This window comes from Salmo salar, chromosome 02 (genome assembly GCF_965601325.2).
Source record: "Salmo salar chromosome 02, fSalSal1, whole genome shotgun sequence".
NCBI lineage: Eukaryota > Metazoa > Chordata > Actinopteri > Salmoniformes > Salmonidae > Salmo > Salmo salar.
In genome coordinates, this window is record NC_138292.1 from 15,615,016 (window position 1) to 15,635,609 (window position 20,594).

The 20,594-nt window shown below is 47.4% G+C and overlaps 1 protein-coding gene across 1 annotated transcript in view; it reads right to left on the reverse strand.

The window, feature by feature from the left end:
* LOC106595499 (transmembrane protein 245) overlaps nucleotides 1-20,594 on the reverse strand; it is a 53,213-nt gene that overhangs the window by 22,312 nt on the left and 10,307 nt on the right. Inside the window, exons 6-11 of the mRNA XM_082960191.1 lie at nucleotides 15,220-15,324; nucleotides 15,020-15,102; nucleotides 10,742-10,832; nucleotides 10,545-10,643; nucleotides 9,893-10,030; nucleotides 8,709-8,831 (exon numbers count right to left, since the gene is read on the reverse strand). Of these exons, the coding sequence (XP_082816317.1) occupies nucleotides 8,709-8,831; nucleotides 9,893-10,030; nucleotides 10,545-10,643; nucleotides 10,742-10,832; nucleotides 15,020-15,102; nucleotides 15,220-15,324 (639 nt within the window). The remainder of the gene's footprint in view (nucleotides 1-8,708; nucleotides 8,832-9,892; nucleotides 10,031-10,544; nucleotides 10,644-10,741; nucleotides 10,833-15,019; nucleotides 15,103-15,219; nucleotides 15,325-20,594) is intronic.

Here is a 20,594-nt window from a genome sequence, read left to right on the forward strand (position 1 = left end):
GCGAGGTTGAGTAGAGCTGTGTGTGTGTGTTACCAGGCTGAGGGCGAAGTTGAGTAGAGCTGTGTGTGTGTGTGTGTGTGTGTGTGTGTGTGTGTGTGTGTGTGTGTGTGTGTGTGTGTGTGTGTGTGTGTGTGTGTGTGTGTTACCAGGCTGAGGGCGAGGTTGAGTAGAGCTGTGTGTGTATGTTACCAGGCTGAGGGCGAGGGTTGAGTAGAGCTGTGTGTGTGTGTGTTACCAGGCTGAGGGCGAAGTTAAGTAGAGCTGTGTGTGTATGTTACCAGGCTGAGGGTGAAGTTGAGTAGAGCTGTGTGTGTGTGTTACCAGGCTGAGGGCGAAGTTGAGTAGAGCTGTGTGTGTTACCAGGCTGAGGGCGAAGTTGAATAGAGCTGTGTGTGAGTGTGTTACCAGGCTCAGGGAGAAGTTGAGTAGAGCTGTGTGTGTGTGTGTGTTACCAGGCTCAGGGCGAAGTTGAGTAGAGCTCTGTGTGTGTGTGTGTGTGTGTGTGTGTGTGTGTGTGTGTGTGTGTGTGTGTGTGTGTGTGTGTGTGTTACCAGGCTCAGGGCGAATTTGAGTAGAGCTGTGTGTGTGTGTGTTACCAGGCTGAGGGCGAAGTTGATTAGAGCTGTGTGTGTGTGTGTGTGTGTTACCAGGCTGAGGGCGAAGTTGAGTAGAGCTGTGTGTGTGTGTTACCAGGCTGAGGGCGAAGTTGAGTAGAGCTGTGTGTGTGTGTGTTACCAGGCTGAGGGCGAAGTCGAGTAGAGCTATGTGTGTGTGTTACCAGGCTGAGGGCGAAGTTGAGTAGAGCTGTGTGTGTGTGTGTTACCAGGCTGAGGGCGAAGTCGAGTAGAGCTATGTGTGTGTGTGTTACCAGGCTGAGGGCGAGAGTTGAGTAGAGCTGTGTGTGTGTGTTACCAGGCTGAGGGCGAAGTTGAGTAGAGCTATGTGTGTGTGTTACCAGGCTGAGGGCGAAGTTGAGTAGAGCTGTGTGTGTGTTACCAGGCTGAGGGTGAAGTTGAGTAGAGCTATGTGTGTGTGTTACCAGGCTGAGGGCGAAGTTGAGTAGAGCTGTGTGTGTGTGTTACCAGGCTGAGGGCGAAGTTGAATAGAGCTGTGTGTTTGTGTGTTACCAGGCTGAGGGCGAAGTTGAGTAGAGCTGTGTGTGTGTGTGTGTGTGTGTGTGTGTGTGTGTGTGTGTGTGTGTGTGTGTGTGTGTGTGTGTGTGTGTGTGTGTTACCCGGCTGAGGGCGAAGTTGAGTAGAGCTGTGTGTGTATGTTACCAGGCTGAGTGCAAGGTTGAGTAGAGCTGTGTGTGTGTGTTACCAGGCTGAGGGCGAAGTTGAGTAGAGCTGTGTGTGTGTGTTACCAGGCTGAGGGCGAAGTTGAGTAGAGCTGTGTGTGTGTGTGTGTGTTACCAGGCTGAGGGCGAAGTTGAGTAGAGCTGTGTGTGTGTGTGTGTTACCAGGCTGAGGGCGAAGTTGAGTAGAGCTGTGTGTGTGTGTTACCAGGCTGAGGGCGAGGTTGAGTAGAGCTGTGTGTGTGTGTGTGTGTGTGTGTGTGTGTGTGTGTGTGTGTGTGTTACCAGGCTGAGGGCGAAGTTGAGTAGAGCTGTGTGTGTGTGTTACCAGGCTGAGGGTGAAGTTGAGTAGAGCTGTGTGTGTGTGTGTGTGTTACCAGGCTGAGGGTGAAGTTGAGTAGAGCTGTGTGTGTGTGTGTTACCAGGCTGAGGGCGAGGTTGAGTAGAGCTGTGTGTGTATGTTACCAGGCTGAGGGCGAGGGTTGAGTAGAGCTGTGTGTGTGTGTGTTACCAGGCTGAGGGCGAAGTTAAGTAGAGCTGTGTGTGTATGTTACCAGGCTGAGGGTGAAGTTGAGTAGAGCTGTGTGTGTGTGTTACCAGGCTGAGGGCGAAGTTGAGTAGAGCTGTGTGTGTTACCAGGCTGAGGGCGAAGTTGAATAGAGCTGTGTGTGAGTGTGTTACCAGGCTCAGGGAGAAGTTGAGTAGAGCTGTGTGTGTGTGTGTGTTACCAGGCTCAGGGCGAAGTTGAGTAGAGCTCTGTGTGTGTGTGTGTGTGTGTGTGTGTGTGTGTGTGTGTGTGTGTGTGTGTGTGTGTTACCAGGCTCAGGGCGAATTTGAGTAGAGCTGTGTGTGTGTGTGTTACCAGGCTGAGGGCGAAGTTGAGTAGAGCTGTGTGTGTGTGTGTGTGTGTTACCAGGCTGAGGGCGAAGTTGAGTAGAGCTGTGTGTGTGTGTTACCAGGCTGAGGGCGAAGTTGAGTAGAGCTGTGTGTGTGTGTGTTACCAGGCTGAGGGCGAAGTCGAGTAGAGCTATGTGTGTGTGTTACCAGGCTGAGGGCGAAGTTGAGTAGAGCTGTGTGTGTGTGTGTTACCAGGCTGAGGGCGAAGTCGAGTAGAGCTATGTGTGTGTGTGTTACCAGGCTGAGGGCAAGAGTTGAGTAGAGCTGTGTGTGTGTGTTACCAGGCTGAGGGCGAAGTTGAGTAGAGCTATGTGTGTGTGTTACCAGGCTGAGGGCGAAGTTGAGTAGAGCTGTGTGTGTGTTACCAGGCTGAGGGTGAAGTTGAGTAGAGCTATGTGTGTGTGTTACCAGGCTGAGGGCGAAGTTGAGTAGAGCTGTGTGTGTGTGTTACCAGGCTGAGGGCGAAGTTGAATAGAGCTGTGTGTGTGTGTGTTACCAGGCTGAGGGCGAAGTTGAGTAGAGCTGTGTGTGTGTGTGTGTGTGTGTGTGTGTGTGTGTGTGTGTGTGTGTGTGTGTGTGTGTGTGTGTGTGTGTGTGTGTGTGTTACCCGGCTGAGGGCGAAGTTGAGTAGAGCTGTGTGTGTATGTTACCAGGCTGAGTGCAAGGTTGAGTAGGGCTGTGTGTGTGTGTTACCAGGCTGAGGGCGAAGTTGAGTAGAGCTGTGTGTGTGTGTTACCAGGCTGAGGGCGAAGTTGAGTAGAGCTGTGTGTGTGTGTGTGTGTGTTACCAGGCTGAGGGCGAAGTTGAGTAGAGCTGTGTGTGTGTGTGTGTTACCAGGCTGAGGGCGAAGTTGAGTAGAGCTGTGTGTGTGTGTTACCAGGCTGAGGGCGAGGTTGAGTAGAGCTGTGTGTGTGTGTGTGTGTGTGTGTGTGTGTGTGTGTGTGTGTGTGTGTGTGTTACCAGGCTGAGGGCGAAGTTGAGTAGAGCTGTGTGTGTGTGTTACCAGGCTGAGGGTGAAGTTGAGTAGAGCTGTGTGTGTGTGTGTGTGTTACCAGGCTGAGGGTGAAGTTGAGTAGAGCTGTGTGTGTGTGTGTTACCAGGCTGAGGGTGAAGTTGAGTAGAGCTGTGTGTGTGTGTGTTACCAGGCTGAGGGCGAGGTTGAGTAGAGCTGTGTGTGTGTGTTACCAGGCTGAGGGCGAAGTTGAGTAGAGCTGTGTGTGTGTGTGTGTGTGTGTTACCAGGCTGAGGGCGAGGTTGAGTAGAGCTGTGTGTGTATGTTACCAGGCTGAGGGCGAGGGTTGAGTAGAGCTGTGTGTGTGTGTGTTACCAGGCTGAGGGCGAAGTTAAGTAGAGCTGTGTGTGTATGTTACCAGGCTGAGGGCGAAGTTGAGTAGAGCTGTGTGTGTTACCAGGCTGAGGGCGAAGTTGAATAGAGCTGTGTGTGAGTGTGTTACCAGGCTCAGGGAGAAGTTGAGTAGAGCTGTGTGTGTGTGTGTGTGTGTGTGTGTTACCAGGCTGAGGGCGAAGTTGAGTAGAGCTGTGTGTGTGTGTTACCAGGCTGAGGGCGAAGTTGAGTAGAGCTGTGTGTGTGTGTGTGTGTGTGTTACCAGGCTGAGGGTGAAGTTGAGTAGAGCTGTGTGTGTGTGTGTTACCAGGCTGAGGGTGAAGTTGAGTAGAGCTGTGTGTGTGTGTGTTACCAGGCTGAGGGCGAGGTTGAGTAGAGCTGTGTGTGTGTGTTACCAGGCTGAGGGCGAAGTTGAGTAGAGCTGTGTGTGTGTGTGTGTGGTGTGTGTGTGTGTGTGTGTGTGTGTGTGTGTGTGTGTGTGTGTTACCAGGCTGAGGGCGAGGTTGTGTAGAGCTGTGTGTGTATGTTACCAGGCTGAGGGCGAGGGTTGAGTAGAGCTGTGTGTGTGTGTGTTACCAGGCTGAGGGCGAAGTTAAGTAGAGCTGTGTGTGTATGTTACCAGGCTGAGGGTGAAGTTGAGTAGAGCTGTGTGTGTGTGTTACCAGGCTGAGGGCGAAGTTGAATAGAGCTGTGTGTGTTACCAGGCTGAGGGCGAAGTTGAATAGAGCTGTGTGTGAGTGTGTTACCAGGCTCAGGGAGAAGTTGAGTAGAGCTGTGTGTGTGTGTGTTACCAGGCTCAGGGCGAAGTTGAGTAGAGCTCTGTGTGTGTGTGTGTGTGTGTGTGTGTGTGTGTGTGTGTGTGTGTGTGTGTGTGTGTGTGTGTGTGTTACCAGGCTCAGGGCGAATTTGAGTAGAGCTGTGTGTGTGTGTGTTACCAGGCTGAGGGCGAAGTTGAGTAGAGCTGTGTGTGTGTGTGTGTGTGTTACCAGGCTGAGGGCGAAGTTGAGTAGAGCTGTGTGTGTGTGTTACCAGGCTGAGGGCGAAGTTGAGTAGAGCTGTGTGTGTGTGTGTTACCAGGCTGAGGGCGAAGTCGAGTAGAGCTATGTGTGTGTGTTACCAGGCTGAGGGCGAAGTTGAGTAGAGCTGTGTGTGTGTGTGTTACCAGGCTGAGGGCGAAGTCGAGTAGAGCTATGTGTGTGTGTGTTACCAGGCTGAGGGCGAGAGTTGAGTAGAGCTGTGTGTGTGTGTTACCAGGCTGAGGGCGAAGTTGAGTAGAGCTATGTGTGTGTGTTACCAGGCTGAGGGCGAAGTTGAGTAGAGCTGTGTGTGTGTTACCAGGCTGAGGGTGAAGTTGAGTAGAGCTATGTGTGTGTGTTACCAGGCTGAGGGCGAAGTTGAGTAGAGCTGTGTGTGTGTGTTACCAGGCTGAGGGCGAAGTTGAATAGAGCTGTGTGTGTGTGTGTTACCAGGCTGAGGGCGAAGTTGAGTAGAGCTGTGTGTGTGTGTGTGTGTGTGTGTGTGTGTGTGTGTGTGTGTGTGTGTGTGTGTGTGTGTGTGTGTGTGTGGTTACCCGGCTGAGGGCGAAGTTGAGTAGAGCTGTGTGTGTATGTTACCAGGCTGAGTGCAAGGTTGAGTAGAGCTGTGTGTGTGTGTTACCAGGCTGAGGGCGAAGTTGAGTAGAGCTGTGTGTGTGTGTTTACCAGGCTGAGGGCGAAGTTGAGTAGAGCTGTGTGTGTGTGTGTGTGTTACCAGGCTGAGGGCGAAGTTGAGTAGAGCTGTGTGTGTGTGTGTGTTACCAGGCTGAGGGCGAAGTTGAGTAGAGCTGTGTGTGTGTGTGTGTGTTACCAGGCTCAGGGCGAAGTTGAGTGGAGCTGTGTGTGTGTGTGTGTTACCAGGCTGAGGGCGAAGTTGAGTAGAGCTGTGTGTGTGTGTGTGTTACCAGGCTCAGGGCGAAGTTGAGTAGAGCTGTGTGTGTGTGTGTGTTACCAGGCTCAGGGCGAAGTTGAGTAGAGCTGTTGTGTGTGTGTGTTACCAGGCTGAGGGCAAAGTTGAGTAGAGCTGTGTGTGTGTGTGTGTGTTACCAGGCTGAGGGCGAAGTTGAGTAGAGCTATGTGTGTGTGTGTGTTACCAGGCTGAGGGCGAAGTTGAGTAGAGCTATGTGTGTGTGTTACCAGGCTGAGGGCGAGTTGAGTAGAGCTGTGTGTGTGTGTGTTACCAGGTTGAGGGTGAAGTTGAGTAGAGCTATGTGTGTGTGTTACCAGGCTGAGGGCGAAGTTGAGTAGAGCTTTGTGTGTGTGTGTTACCAGGCTGAGGGTGAAGTTGAGTAGAGCTGTGTGTGTGTGTTACCAGGCTGAGGGCGAAGTTGAGTAGAGCTGTGTGTGTGTGTGTGTTACCAGGCTGAGGGTGAAGTTGAGTAGAGCTGTGTGTGTGTGTGTTACCAGGCTGAGGGGTGAAGTTGAGTAGAGCTGTGTGTGTGTGTTACCAGGCTGAGGGCGAAGTTGAGTAGAGCTTTGTGTGTGTGTTACCAGGCTGAGGGCGAAGTTGAGTAGAGCTGTGTGTGTGTGTGTGTGTGTATGGTGTGTGTGTGTTACCAGGCTGAGGGCGAAGTTGAGTAGAGCTGTGTGTGTATGTTACCAGGGCTGAGGGCAAGGTTGAGTAGAGCTGTGTGATGTGGTGTGTTACCAGGCTGAGGGCGAAGTTGAGTAGAGCTGTGTGTGTGTGTTACCAGGCTAGAGGGCGAAGTTGAGTAGAGCTGTGTGTGTGTGTTACCAGGCTGAGGGCGAAGTTGAGTAGAGCTGTGTGTGTGTGTTACCAGGCTGAGGGCGAAGTTGAGTAGAGCTGTGTGTGTGTTACCAGGCTCAGGGCGAAGTTGAGTGGAGCTGTGTGTGTGTGTGTGTGTGTGTGTTACCAGGCTCAGGGCGAAGTTGAGTAGAGCTGTGTGTGTGTGTGTGTGTGTTACCAGGCTGAGGGCGAAAGTTAAATAGAGCTGTGTGTGTGTTACCAGGCTCAGGGCGAAGTTGAGTGGAGCTGTGTGTGTGTGTGTGTTACCAGGCTGAGGGCGAAGTTGAGTAGAGCTGTGTGTGTGTGTGTGTTACCAGGCTCAGGGCGAAGTTGAGTAGAGCTGTGTGTGTGTGTGTGTGTGTGTTACCAGGCTCAGGGCGAAGTTGAGTAGAGCTGTGTGTGTGTGTGTGTTACCAGGCTCAGGGCGAAGTTGAGTAGAGCTGTGTGTGTGTGTTACCAGGCTGAGGGCGAAGTTGAGTAGAGCTGTGTGTGTGTGTGTGTGTGTGTGTGTGTGTGTGTGTGTGTGTGTGTGTGTGTGTTACCAGGCTGAGGGCGAAGTTGAGTAGAGCTGTGTGTGTATGTTACCAGGCTGAGGGCGAGGGTTGAGTAGAGCTGTGTGTGTGTGTGTTACCAGGCTGAGGGCGAAGTTGAGTAGAGCTGTGTGTGTATGTTACCAGGCTGAGGGTGAAGTTGAGTAGAGCTGTGTGTGTGTGTGTGTGTTACCAGGCTGAGGGCGAAGTTGAATAGAGCTGTGTGTGTTACCAGGCTGAGGGCGAAGTTGAATAGAGCTGTGTGTGTGTGTGTTACCAGGCTCAGGGAGAAGTTGAGTAGAGCTGTGTGTGTGTGTGTGTGTTACCAGGCTCAGGGCGAAGTTGAGTAGAGCTGTGTGTGTGTGTGTGTGTTACCAGGCTCAGGGCGAATTTGAGTAGAGCTGTGTGTGTGTGTTACCAGGCTGAGGGCGAAGTTGAGTAGAGCTGTGTGTGTGTGTGTGTGTGTGTGTGTGGTGTGTGTTACCAGGCTGAGGGCGAAGTTGAGTAGAGCTGTGTGTGTGTGTTACCAGGCTGAGGGCGAAGTTGAGTAGAGCTGTGTGTGTGTGTGTTACCAGGCTGAGGGCAAAGTTGAGTAGAGCTATGTGTGTGTGTTACCAGGCTGAGGGCGAAGTTGAATAGAGCTGTGTGTGTGTGTTACCAGGCTGAGGGCGAAGTTGAGTAGAGCCTGTGTGTGTGTGTGTGTTACCAGGCTGAGGGCGAAGTTGAGTAGAGCTGTGTGTGTGTGTTACCAGGCTGAGGGCGAGGGTTGAGTAGAGCTGTGTGTGTGTGTGTTACCAGGCTGAGGGCGAAGTTAAGTAGAGCTGTGTGTGTGTGTTACCAGGCTGAGGGCGAAGTTGAGTAGAGCTGTGTGTGTGTGTGTTACCAGGCTGAGGGCGAAGTTGAGTAGAGCTGTGTGTGTGTGTGTTACCAGGCTGAGGGTGAAGTTGAGTAGAGCTGTGTGTGTGTGTTACCAGGCTGAGGGCGAAGTTGAGTAGAGCTGTGTGTGTGTGTGTTACCAGGCTGAGGGCGAAGTTGAGTAGAGCTGTGTGTGTGTGTGTTACCAGGCTGAGGGCGAAGTTGAGTAGAGCTGTGTGTGTGTGTGTGTTACCAGGCTGAGGGGGAAGTTGAGTAGAGCTGTGTGTGTGTGTTACCAGGCTGAGGGCGAAGTTGAGTAGAGCTGTGTGTGTGTGTTACCAGGCTGAGGGCAAAGTTGAGTAGAGCTGTGTGTGTGTGTTACCAGGCTGAGGGTGAAGTTGAGTAGAGCTGTGTGTGTGTGTGTTACCAGGCTGAGGGCGAAGTTGAGTAGAGCTGTGTGTGTGTGTGTTACCAGGCTGAGGGGGAAGTTGAGTAGAGCTGTGTGTGTGTGTGTGTTACCAGGCTGAGGGGGAAGTTGAGTAGAGCTGTGTGTGTGTTACCAGGCTGAGGGCGAAGTTGAGTAGAGCTGTGTGTGTGTGTGTTACCAGGCTGAGGGCGAAGTTGAGTAGAGCTGTGTGTGTGTGTGTGTTACCAGGCTGAGGGCAAAGTTGAGTAGAGCTGTGTGTGTGTGTGTGTTACCAGGCTGAGGGCAAAGTTGAGTAGAGCTGTGTGTGTGTGTTACCAGGCTGAGGGCGAAGTTGAGTAGAGCTGTGTGTGTGTGTGTTACCAGGCTGAGGGGGAAGTTGAGTAGAGCTGTGTGTGTGTGTGTGTTACCAGGCTGAGGGGGAAGTTGAGTAGAGCTGTGTGTGTGTTACCAGGCTGAGGGCGAAGTTGAGTAGAGCTGTGTGTGTGTGTGTTACCAGGCTGAGGGCGAAGTTGAGTAGAGCTGTGTGTGTGTGTTACCAGGCTGAGGGCGAAGTTGAGTAGAGCTGTGTGTGTGTGTTACCAGGCTGAGGGCAAAGTTGAGTAGAGCTGTGCCGCTGTGGAAGAGGACAGTGAGGAGTGTGGTCGTTGTGGAGATCAGCAGCCCAACGTTCCGACTCATCACCACCCACAGAGACTCCACTATCTATAACAGAGGATACACACGTTATATACACACAGAGACTCCACTATCTATAACAGAGTATACACACGTTATATACACACAGAGACTCCACTATCTATAACAGAGGATACACACGTTATATACACACAGAGACTCCACTATCTATAACAGAGGATACACACGTTATATACACACAGAGACTCCACTATCTATAACAGAGTATACACACGTTATATACACACAGAGACTCCACTATCTATAACAGAGGATACACACGTTATATACACACAGAGACTCCACTATCTATAACAGAGGATACACACGTTATATACACACAGAGACTCCACTATCTATAACAGAGTATACACACGTTATATACACACAGAGACTCCACTATCTATAACAGAGGATACACACGTTATATACACACAGAGACTCCACTATCTATAACAGAGGATACACACGTTATATACACACAGAGACTCCACTATCTATAACAGAGGATACACACGTTATATACACACAGAGACTCCACTATCTATAACAGAGGATACACACGTTATATACACACAGAGACTCCACTATCTATAACAGAGGATACACACGTTATATACACACAGAGACTCCACTATCTATAACAGAGGATACACACGTTATATACACACAGAGACTCCACTATCTATAACAGAGGATACACACGTTATATACACACAGAGACTCCACTATCTATAACAGAGGATACACACGTTATATACACACAGAGACTCCACTATCTATAACAGAGGATACACACGTTATATACACACAGAGACTCCACTATCTATAACAGAGGATACACACGTTATATACACACAGAGACTCCACTATCTATAACAGAGGATACACACGTTATATACACACAGAGACTCCACTATCTATAACAGAGGATACACACGTTATATACACACAGAGACTCCACTATCTATAACAGAGGATACACACGTTATATACACACAGAGACTCCACTATCTATAACAGAGGATACACACGTTATATACACACGCACACGCACGCACAATACACACACACACGTGTGTACTCACAGAGAGCAGTGTTTCTATGTTCTCCTGAGCGAAGGAGGCGATGTCTTGCCAGTCTAAGATCTCTCCCAGCCAGCTGTTCTGTCTCTGGACAAGCTTCTGACCACCACTACGGTTACGCCCTCCTGTATGGGTTACATTCTGAGACAGAAACGCCGTACAGACATGTAAGCACACACACACGCCACACACACACACACACACACACACACACACACACACACACACACACACACACACACACACACACACACACACACACACACACACACACACACACACACACACACACACACGGTGTTAAGAGAATGAGACATGTATGAATGTATAGTATAGTTCTGGTCTGGGTTTATAAGTATGAATGTATAGTGTAGTTCTGGTCTGTGTTTATAAGTATGAATGTATAGTGTAGTTCTGGTCTGTGTTTATAAGTATGAATGTATAGTGTAGTTCTGGTCTGTGTTTATAAGTATGAATGTATAGTGTAGTTCTGGTCTGTGTTTATAAGTATGAATGTATAGTGTAGTTCTGGTCTGTGTTTATAAGGGGTAATCAGTGTTTCAGTCTATATATTCTCAAGCCAAACATGAAGATGTGACCCTGTGAACCCCCCTATACTGTGGTCTGATGGACCAGGCCACCCCCCCTGCGTTACCTTGACAAACCAGGAGTGGTACAGTCTGTCCCACAGTTCCAGAACCTGCTTCTCTATGACAGCTGTGTGGTTCCCCTTTTCACCAAGCATCTTATGGAGCTACACACACACCACACACACACACACACAATCAGTGATTTTACCAGTGTCTCCACCCCCTCCCTCTCTTTCCATCTCTCTCCTGTTGTCTCTCTTACCTTGAATGTTATCCATTCTCGACCATGCTGGTAGACGTTAGTGGCAGCTGAGTTCATAGCTTTCTGGATGACCTGGGCCTCAGGGAGCCAACTGGAGGAGAGAGGGTGGAGAGAGAAAGAGAGTCAGGGACTGATTTACCAATAAAGCACCCTGTTCAGCAGTTGAGTGATGTCTATGAGGCCCAGGGGGTTATCACCACAGGGTGGTGTAATGTCTATGAGGAGCCAGGGGGTTATCACCACAGGGTGGTGTGATGTCTATGAGGAGCCAGGGGGTTATCACCACAGGGTGGTGTGATGTCTATGAGGGGTCAGGGGGTTATCACCACAGGGTGGTGTGATGTCTATGAGGAGCCAGGGGGTTATCACCACAGGGTGGTGTGATGTCTATGAGGAGCCAGGGGGTTATCACCACAGGGTGGTGTGATGTCTATGAGGAGCCAGGGGGTTATCACCACAGGGTGGTGTGATGTCTATGAGGGGCAGGGGGTTATCACCACAGGGTGGTGTGATGTCTATGAGGAGCCAGGGGGTTATCACCACAGGGTGGTGTGATGTCTATGAGGAGCCAGGGGGTTATCACCACAGGGTGGTGTGATGTCTATGAGGAGCCAGGGGGTTATCACCACAGGGTGGTGTGATGTCTATGAGGAGCCAGGGGGTTATCACCACAGGGTGGTGTGATGTCTATGAGGAGCCAGGAGGTTATCACCACAGGGTGGTGTGATGTCTATGAGGCCCAGGGGGTTATCACCACAGGGTGGTGTGATGTCTATGAGGAGCCAGGGGGTTATCACCACAGGGTGGTGTGATGTCTATGAGGGGCAGGGGGTTATCACCACAGGGTGGTGTGATGTCTATGAGGAGCCAGGGGGTTATCACCACAGGGTGGTGTGATGTCTATGAGGAGCCAGGGGGTTATCACCACAGGGTGGTGTGATGTCTATGAGGGGCAGGGGGTTATCACCACAGGGTGGTGTGATGTCTATGAGGAGCCAGGGGGTTATCACCACAGGGTGGTGTGATGTCTATGAGGGGCAGGGGGTTATCACCACAGGGTGGTGTGATGTCTATGAGGAGCCAGGGGGTTATCACCACAGGGTGGTGTGATGTCTATGAGGAGCCAGGGGGTTATCACCACAGGGTGGTGTGATGTCTATGAGGGGCAGGGGGTTATCACCACAGGGTGGTGTGATGTCTATGAGGCCCAGGGGGTTATCACCACAGGGTGGTGTGATGTCTATGAGGAGCCAGGGGGTTATCACCACAGGGTGGTGTGATGTCTATGAGGGGTCAGGGGGTTATCACCACAGGGTGGTGTGATGTCTATGAGGAGCCAGGGGGTTATCACCACAGGGTGGTGTGATGTCTATGAGAGGCCCAGTCCACTGCTCACCTAGTTAACCCCCAGTCCACTGCTCACCTAGTTAACCCCAGGCCCAGTCCACTGCTCACCTAGTTAACCCCCAGGCCCAGTCCACTGCTCACCTAGTTAACCCCAGGCCCAGTCCACTGCTCACCTAGTTAACCCCCAGGCCCATTCCACTGCTCACCTAGTTAACCCCCAGGCCCAGTCCACTGCTCACCTAGTTAACCCCCAGGCCCAGTCCACTGCTCACCTAGTTAACCCCCAGGCACAGTCCACTGCTCACCTAGTTAACCCCCAGGCCCAGTCCACTGCTTGCCTTTGAGCCGTCTGTACCATGAAGAGATGAATGTTGGGTAAATAAAGCAGTTCCGGCTGGATGACAATCTATTCAACCTCCGGCGCCTCCAAGCCACCAGCAAGACCTCAACTCAACACAACTTTGCACCGCAATATCTCCTCTCCCACTCACCAGAATCCATGCAGCATTCACTCAGCCTGTCACCTCTGTCGACAAGTCCGTCAGTCTCAGCAAGACACACATCTTTGGTCAACAACTCACCATCTATCAAGAAGAGCCCACCTTCCACATCATTGGTCAACAACTCATCATCTATCAAGAAGAGTCCACCTTCCACATCAATGGTCAACAACTCATCATCTATCAAGAAGAGCCCACCTTCCACATCATTGGTCAACAACTCATCATCTATCAAGAAGAGCCCACTTTCCACATTAATGGTCAACAACTCATCATCTATCAAGAAGAGTCCACCTTCCACATTAATGGTCAACAACTCATCATCTATCAAGAAGAGTCCACCTTCCACATCAATGGTCAACAACTCATCATCTATCAAGAAGAGCCCACCTTCCACATTAATGGTCAACAACTCATCATCTATCAAGAAGAGTCCACCTTCCACATCAATGGTCAACAACTCATCATCTATCAAGAAGAGCCCACCTTCCACATCATTGGTCAACAACTCATCATCTATCAAGAAGAGCCCACCTTCCACATTAATGGTCAACAACTCATCATCTATCAAGAAGAGCCCACCTTCCACATCATTGGTCAACAACTCATCATCTATCAAGAAGAGCCCACCTTCCACATTAATGGTCAACAACTCATCATCTATCAAGAAGAGTCCACCTTCCACATCATTGGTCAACAACTCATCATCTATCAAGAAGAGCCCACCTTCCACATCATTGGTCAACAACTCATCATCTATCAAGAAGAGCCCACCTTCCACATCATTGGTCAACAACTCATCATCTATCAAGAAGAGTCCACCTTCCACATCATTGGTCAACAACTCATCATCTATCAAGAAGAGCCCACTTTCCACATTAATGGTCAACAACTCGCCCCCCAGCATGAACAGCCCACCTTTCCCAGTGTTTTCCACAAGTACATAGTAGCCTGCCAAATAGAAAAAGTAACCAGCCAGAAGAAGTAGCCAGAGATGTTGCACACCGCATTCAGCCAATGGTGATGGAAAAATTGTGTTTTATTAACACTATTAAAGATAGTGAAGGAGGGAAATGACAACTTCTCAGCCTGAATGGAGGACGTTTTATGTGCGAGCCAGTCCACGGGGGAAACCAGTGTATGTATTACTGGGAATGGAAATCAATCAGACAGTCGTGCAGCTCTAGCGCCCACTATCGGCTGCCTAGACTAAGTAAATAGGCTACTGTGAGCCACCACTCCGCGTGGCTGGCTCTGTGAAGCACACCAAAGATAATACATGAATGTGTCAGAAAATAATAATTTGGCAAAGTCGTGAATTTCAACTCATCATTACCACTTACATTACATGGGCGGTGCAAATTCACAAGCATCGTGCTCTCTCCCTCCTCACTGTAAAATAATTTGACTGCAACCAAAGATCTGTATATAATGACGAGATGCTCATGTCTCCTCCCTACCAATGGGAGTCGTTGTCCCAAAGGCGGGAAGGCAGGCGACAAGCTTAGGTCCAAAATAAGACCATAGAAACGCATTGGACAGATTTTGGCGAGTGTGAAACCTCTTGCTTTGCCTCTTCCTCTCTGCTGCTTTTCCCTGCCATCACTCGCTTTGTGACTGACAGGCGCCTGTCCTATAAATAGATCGCTAGAAGATGGAAAGTAACCTAGTTAATATGAAGTGGAAAATGTAGCTGGCTGAAAATGAGTCTGTAACCGGCTGATTAACCGACTGCCGACGCTAATGGAAAACACTGCCTTCCACCTCAACAACTCACCCCCCAGCAAGAAGAGCTCACCTTCCACATCAACAACTCACCCCCCAGCAAGAAGAGCTCACCTTCCACATCAACAACTCACCCCCCAGCAAGAATTGCTCACCTTCCACATCAACAACTCACCCCCCAGCAAGAATTGCTCACCTTCCACATCAGAACTCACCCCCCAGCAAGAAGAGCTCACCTTCCACATCAACAACTCACCCCCCAGCAAGAAGAGCTCACCTTCCACATCAACAACTCACCCCCCATTAAGAAGAGCTCACCTTCCACATCAACAACTCACCCCCCAGCAAGAAGAGCTCACCTTCCACATCAACAACTCACCCCCCAGCAAGAAGAGCTCACCTTCCACATCAACAACTCACCCCCCATTAAGAAGAGCTCACCTTCCACATCAACAACTCACCCCCCAGCAACAACTCACCCACCTGCTTTGGCCTGCACAGCCACAGCCACACGCACTGGCACAACCCCAACCCCACACAGTAATCACACCTCTGTGACAATTGGGAGTAACGTCATCATCAATATTTATGGACAGCCAAGTGTACAAGGAGCCAGAGACTATGTGTTTGTGTTTGTGTGTGTGTGTGTGTGTGTGTGTGTGTGTGTGTGTGTGTGTGTGTGTGTGCGCGTGAGTGTCTCTCTTACTTGGCCCATTCTGGATGGCTGGACAAAGTCTCGTTGATAAGGTTACTGGTGACCTCTATGATATGAACACTCTCATGATGAACCTAGAGAGAGAGAGAGAGAGGTTATGCTGAAAATAGCCTATCTCTCAATTAGCTATGTACAGTGGAAGAGGAGGAAATCAAACTATGGTAAGCTCTGAGGAACACACAGTACCGCACCATAGCAGTGAGCAGGAGACCCATGAGCAGAGTTCCTGTCACCAGCAGGAAGATGATGAAGATACTGATGAGTTTATCCAGGGAGCGCTCCAACCATATGACCATCTACAGAGAGAGAGAGGGAGAGAGAGGGAGAACAGACAGAGAGTGAGAGACAAAAGTCAGTATCTGCCATTAGGAGTTGTTGCAGATGTGACTGGACACATGGAGAAACCTGTGTCCTTCTCCCCTGGGAAACCAGAGACCAAGGCAGACATTCTGTGTCTGAACTAAAGCCTACCGCCGCCATCTTGGATCCTGAGAACAGCCTGTGTACACAGACACACTATCACACACCATGCATGAGTGTATGCATGTTAAACCCCAGGGCTGTGTGTGAGATGTGTGCTCTGTCTGCAGGCTCATCTCTTCACACGTCTTTATTGTAACTTTAAGAGGAAGTTCCTCTAAGGGCCACAGAGAAGGACAGTCACTTCCCAGTATTTAGGTTTCTCTATGTTCCCTGCCTTATAACAACCCTATGATACCTTATGACAGCATTATGACACCTTCCTAAGTGACCTGGGAGTGTGTGAGGTCACTGAGGAAGAATGCTGAACGTTACCATCAGGAGGCTGAAGGTGATGGTGAGATATTAGTAAGGCGGTGTCCCAGTGGTATTACACAACATGGCCACTGACCTGACAGGACATGAAGCAATATGGTGGCAACCTCAGAGTATTGGGACACATCAAGTCAACACATAACAGAACGAGAATCTGAGAGAAAATCTAGAGAATCTACAATATAGACTCTACAGAAATATAGACTACAGCAAAGCTCAGCTCAAGACCAGTCAAAATCAGAAATCAGTTTGATGTAACTGCTGTTTTAAAGGTAGACTCAGCGATATGACGTAGATGCACAAAGTAACCAGCGAGTGGGTCCATTTCCACAACAACTAAGAGCGTTGGAGAGAGATGCTTAACTTCTCCTCTGTTTTGGTCCCATAGCTAGCACGCTATCAGTGTGAAGCGAACCTGTGCACATGCGCGAATACTGTGTGACTGTGTGAAAGCAAAGTCTTGTATCTTGCTCATCTCAATATCAGCCGTGCTGCTCGAGGCTGAGTCTACCTTTAAAGATGCTAATCTAACGCCTTCACTACAGAATAGTCATTAATATGGATGTCCCCCCTGTCCAATATGGATCAGACTCCAACTCAACCCAACCCAGTACCAGCTCAGTCCCACCCCTCCCAAACCCATGTCACCCCCAGGACCCCACCCAGATCTTTCTTTAGGCGGTCTGCTAATGCCCCTCCATGGTACAGCTCTTCATTTCCAGAGCTAGGGAATAGCAGGGGGCGTCTACCCTGTCTTGGTAATAGTAGGGGCAGCCCTGCCCCCCCCCAACCCAACCCCCCCGGCACTCCCCTCAGCTTGGTCTAAAGCAGTTTCTTCTCTCCATGCACCTCACACATGCTCAGAAGCCAACCAGCCAATCAGACCACAGAGGAGAAGCTAAGGAAGGTTGAGGAGCCAATGAATGAGCTCGCCCCACCGTAGCTTCACCACAACAGAAGCAGGGAGGAAGTGAGGTCAGCGAGGGGCGGAGACAGGATGGAGGGATGACAGTGGATGGTTACAGCGTCACTCCAAGCTACTATAGGGCTCTCACACGGCTTCACACATTCTCTTACTTCCTTCCTTTATCATTCTCTCTCTTTTGTTCTCTGACTATTTCATACACACACTCTTCCACTTCTTCTCTCTTTCATTCTCATTTTGACATTATTTCAGACACACACTTTCATGCTCTCTCTCTCTCTCTCTCTCTCAGCAGAGCTCTCCTCCAGAACATTACCTGCTTGTTAAGCCAATGCCAGAGCTTCAGGAGGAGACAAAGAGACATTGGGGAAATTATTATTTGACAGACCTGTGCAGCAATCATCACATGGTTCCCAAGCACAAACAACACAGATTGTGATTGGATACAGGCAGTAAAGGGGGGCTTTAGAAAACAGGAAGTGCTGATTGGATGCAGGGAGTGAATGCCGTTCTGATTGGTTACAAGATGTGTCAACGTGTGCTTGAGCAGAATAGAAAAAACAACAAAACGGTGCAGAGAAAAAGAGAGCGAAAGTGCAATATTTTATTTGTAGAGGTGAAGACGAGGGGGATGAGACGAGGGGGTGAGACGAGGGAGATCATTCAGTAGTAATATTAACCGGTAGGGAGATCATTCAGTAGTAATATTAACCTGTAAAATCATTCAGTAGTAATATTAACCTGTAGGGAGATCATTCAGTAGTAATATTAACCTGTAGGGAGATCATTCAGTAGTAATATTAACCTGTAGGGAGATCATTCAGTAGTAATATTAACCTGTAGGGAGATCATTCAGTAGTAATATTAACCTGTAGAGAGATCGTTCAGTAGTTATATTAACCTGTAGAGAGATCGTTCAGTAGTAATATTAACCTGTAGGGAGATCATTCAGTAGTAATATTAACCTGTAGAGAGATCGTTCAGTAGTAATATTAACCTGTAAGATCATTCAGTAGTAATATTAACCTGTAAGATCATTCAGTAGTAATATTAACCTGTAGGGAGATCATTCAGTAGTAATATTAACCTGTAGGGAGATCATTCAGTAGTAATATTAACCTGTAGGGAGATCATTCAGTAGTAATATTAACCTGTAGGGAGATCATTCAGTAGTAATATTAACCTGTAGAGAGATCGTTCAGTAGTAATATTAACCTGTAGGGAGATCATTCAGTAGTAATATTAACCTGTAGAGAGATCATTCAGTAGTAATATTAACCTGTAGGGTGATCATTCAGTAGTAATATTAACCTGTAGGGAGATCATTCAGTAGTAATATTAACCTGTAGAGAGATCGTTCAGTAGTAATATTAACCTGTAGGGAGATCATTCAGTAGTAATATTAACCTGTAGGGAGATCATTCAGTAGTAATATTAACCTATAAGATCATTCAGTAGTAATATTAACCTGTAGGGAGATCATTCAGTAGTAATATTAACCTGTAAGATCATTCAGTACTAATATTAACCTGTAAGATCGTTCAGTAGTAATATTAACCTGTAGAGAGATCATTCAGTAGTAATATTAACCTGTAGGGAGATCATTCAGTAGTAATATTAACCTGTAGGGAGATCATTCAGTAGTAATATTAACCTGTAAGATCATTCAGTAGTAATATTAACCTGTAGAGAGATCATTCAGTAGTAATATTAACCTGTAGGGAGATCATTCAGTAGTAATATTAACCTGTAAGATCATTCAGTAGTAATATTAACCTGTAGGGAGATCATTCAGTAGTAATATTTACCTGTAGGGAGATCATTCAGTAGTAATATTAACCTGTAGGGAGATCATTCAGTAGTAATATTAACCTGTAAGATCATTCAGTAGTAATATTAACCTGTAGGGATATCATTCAGTAGTAATATTAACCTGTAGGAAGATCGTTCAGTAGTAATATTAACCTGTAGAGAGATCATTCAGTAGTAATATTAACCTGTAGGGAGATCATTCAGAAGTAATATTAACCTGTAAGATCATTCAGTAGTAATATTAACATGTAGAGAGATCATTCAGTAGTAATATTAACCTGTAGGGAGATCATTCAGTAGTAATATTAACCTGTAAGATCATTCAGTAGTAATATTAACCTGTAAGATCATTCAGTAGTAATATTAACCTGTAAGATCATTCAGTAGTAATATTAACATGTAGAGAGATCATTCAGTAGTAATATTAACCTGTAGGGAGATCATTCAGTAGTAATATTAACCTGTAGGGAGATCATTCAGTAGTAATATTAACCTGTAGGGAGATCATTCAGTAGTAATATTAACCTGTAGGGAGATCATTCAGTAGTAATATTAACCTGTAAGATCATTCAGTAGTAATATTAACCTGTAGGGAGATCATTCAGTAGTAATATTAACCTGTAGGGAGATCATTCAGTAGTAATATTAACCTGTAGGGAGATCATTCAGTAGTAATATTAACCTGTAGGGAGATCATTCAGTAGTAATATTAACCTGTAAGATCATTCAGTAGTAATATTAACCTGTAGGGAGATCGATTCAGTAGTAATATTAACCTGTAGGGAGATCATTCAGTAGTAATATTAACCTGTAGGGAGATCATTCAGTAGTAATATTAACCTGTAGGGAGATCATTCAGTAGTAATATTAACCTGTAGGGAGATCATTCAGTAGTAATATTAACCTGTAGGGAGATCATTCAGTAGTAATATTAACCTGTAGGGAGATCATTCAGTAGTAATATTAACCTGTAGGGAGATCATTCAGTAGTAATATTAACCTGTAGGGAGATCATTCAGTAGTAATATTAACCTGTAGGGAGATCATTCAGTAGTAATATTAACCTGTAGGGAGATCATTCAGTAGTAATATTAACCTGATAAGATCATTCAGTAGTAATATTAACCTGTAGGGAGATCATTCAGTAGTAATATTAACCTGTAAGATCATTCAGTAGTAATATTAACCTGTAGGGAGATCAGTTCAGTAGTAATATTAACCTGTAGGGAGATCATTCAGTAGTAATATTAACCTGTAGAGAGATCATTCAGTAGTAATATTAACCTGTAGGGAGATCATTCAGTAGTAATATTAACCTGTAGGGAGATCATTCAGTAGTAATATTAACCTGTAGGGAGATCATTCAGTAGTAATATTAACCTGTAGGGAGATCATTCAGTAGTAATATTAACCTGTAGAGATCATTCAGTAGTAATATTAACCTGTAGGGAGATCATTCAGTAGTAATATTAACCTGTAGGGAGATCATTCAGTAGTAATATTAACCTGTAGGGAGATCATTCAGTAGTAATATTAACCTGTAGAGAGATCATTCAGTAGTAATATTAACCTGTAGGGAGATCATTCAGTAGTAATATTAACCTGTAGGGAGATCATTCAGTAGTAATATTAACCTGTAAGATCATTCAGTAGTAATATTAACCTGTAGGGAGATCATTCAGTAGTAATATTAACCTGTAAGATCATTCAGTAGTAATATTAACCTGTAGAGAGATCATTCAGTAGTAATATTAACCTGTAGGGAGATCATTCAGTAGTAATATTAACCTGTAGAGAGATCATTCAGTAGTAATATTAACCTGTAGGGAGATCATTCAGTAGTAATATTAACCTGTAGGGAGATCATTCAGTAGTAATATTAACCTGTAAGATCATTCAGTAGTAATATTAACCTGTAGGGAGATCATTCAGTAGTAATATTAACCTGTAGGGAGATCATTCAGTAGTAATATTAACCTGTAGGGAGATCATTCAGTAGTAATATTAACCTGTAGGGAGATCATTCAGTAGTAA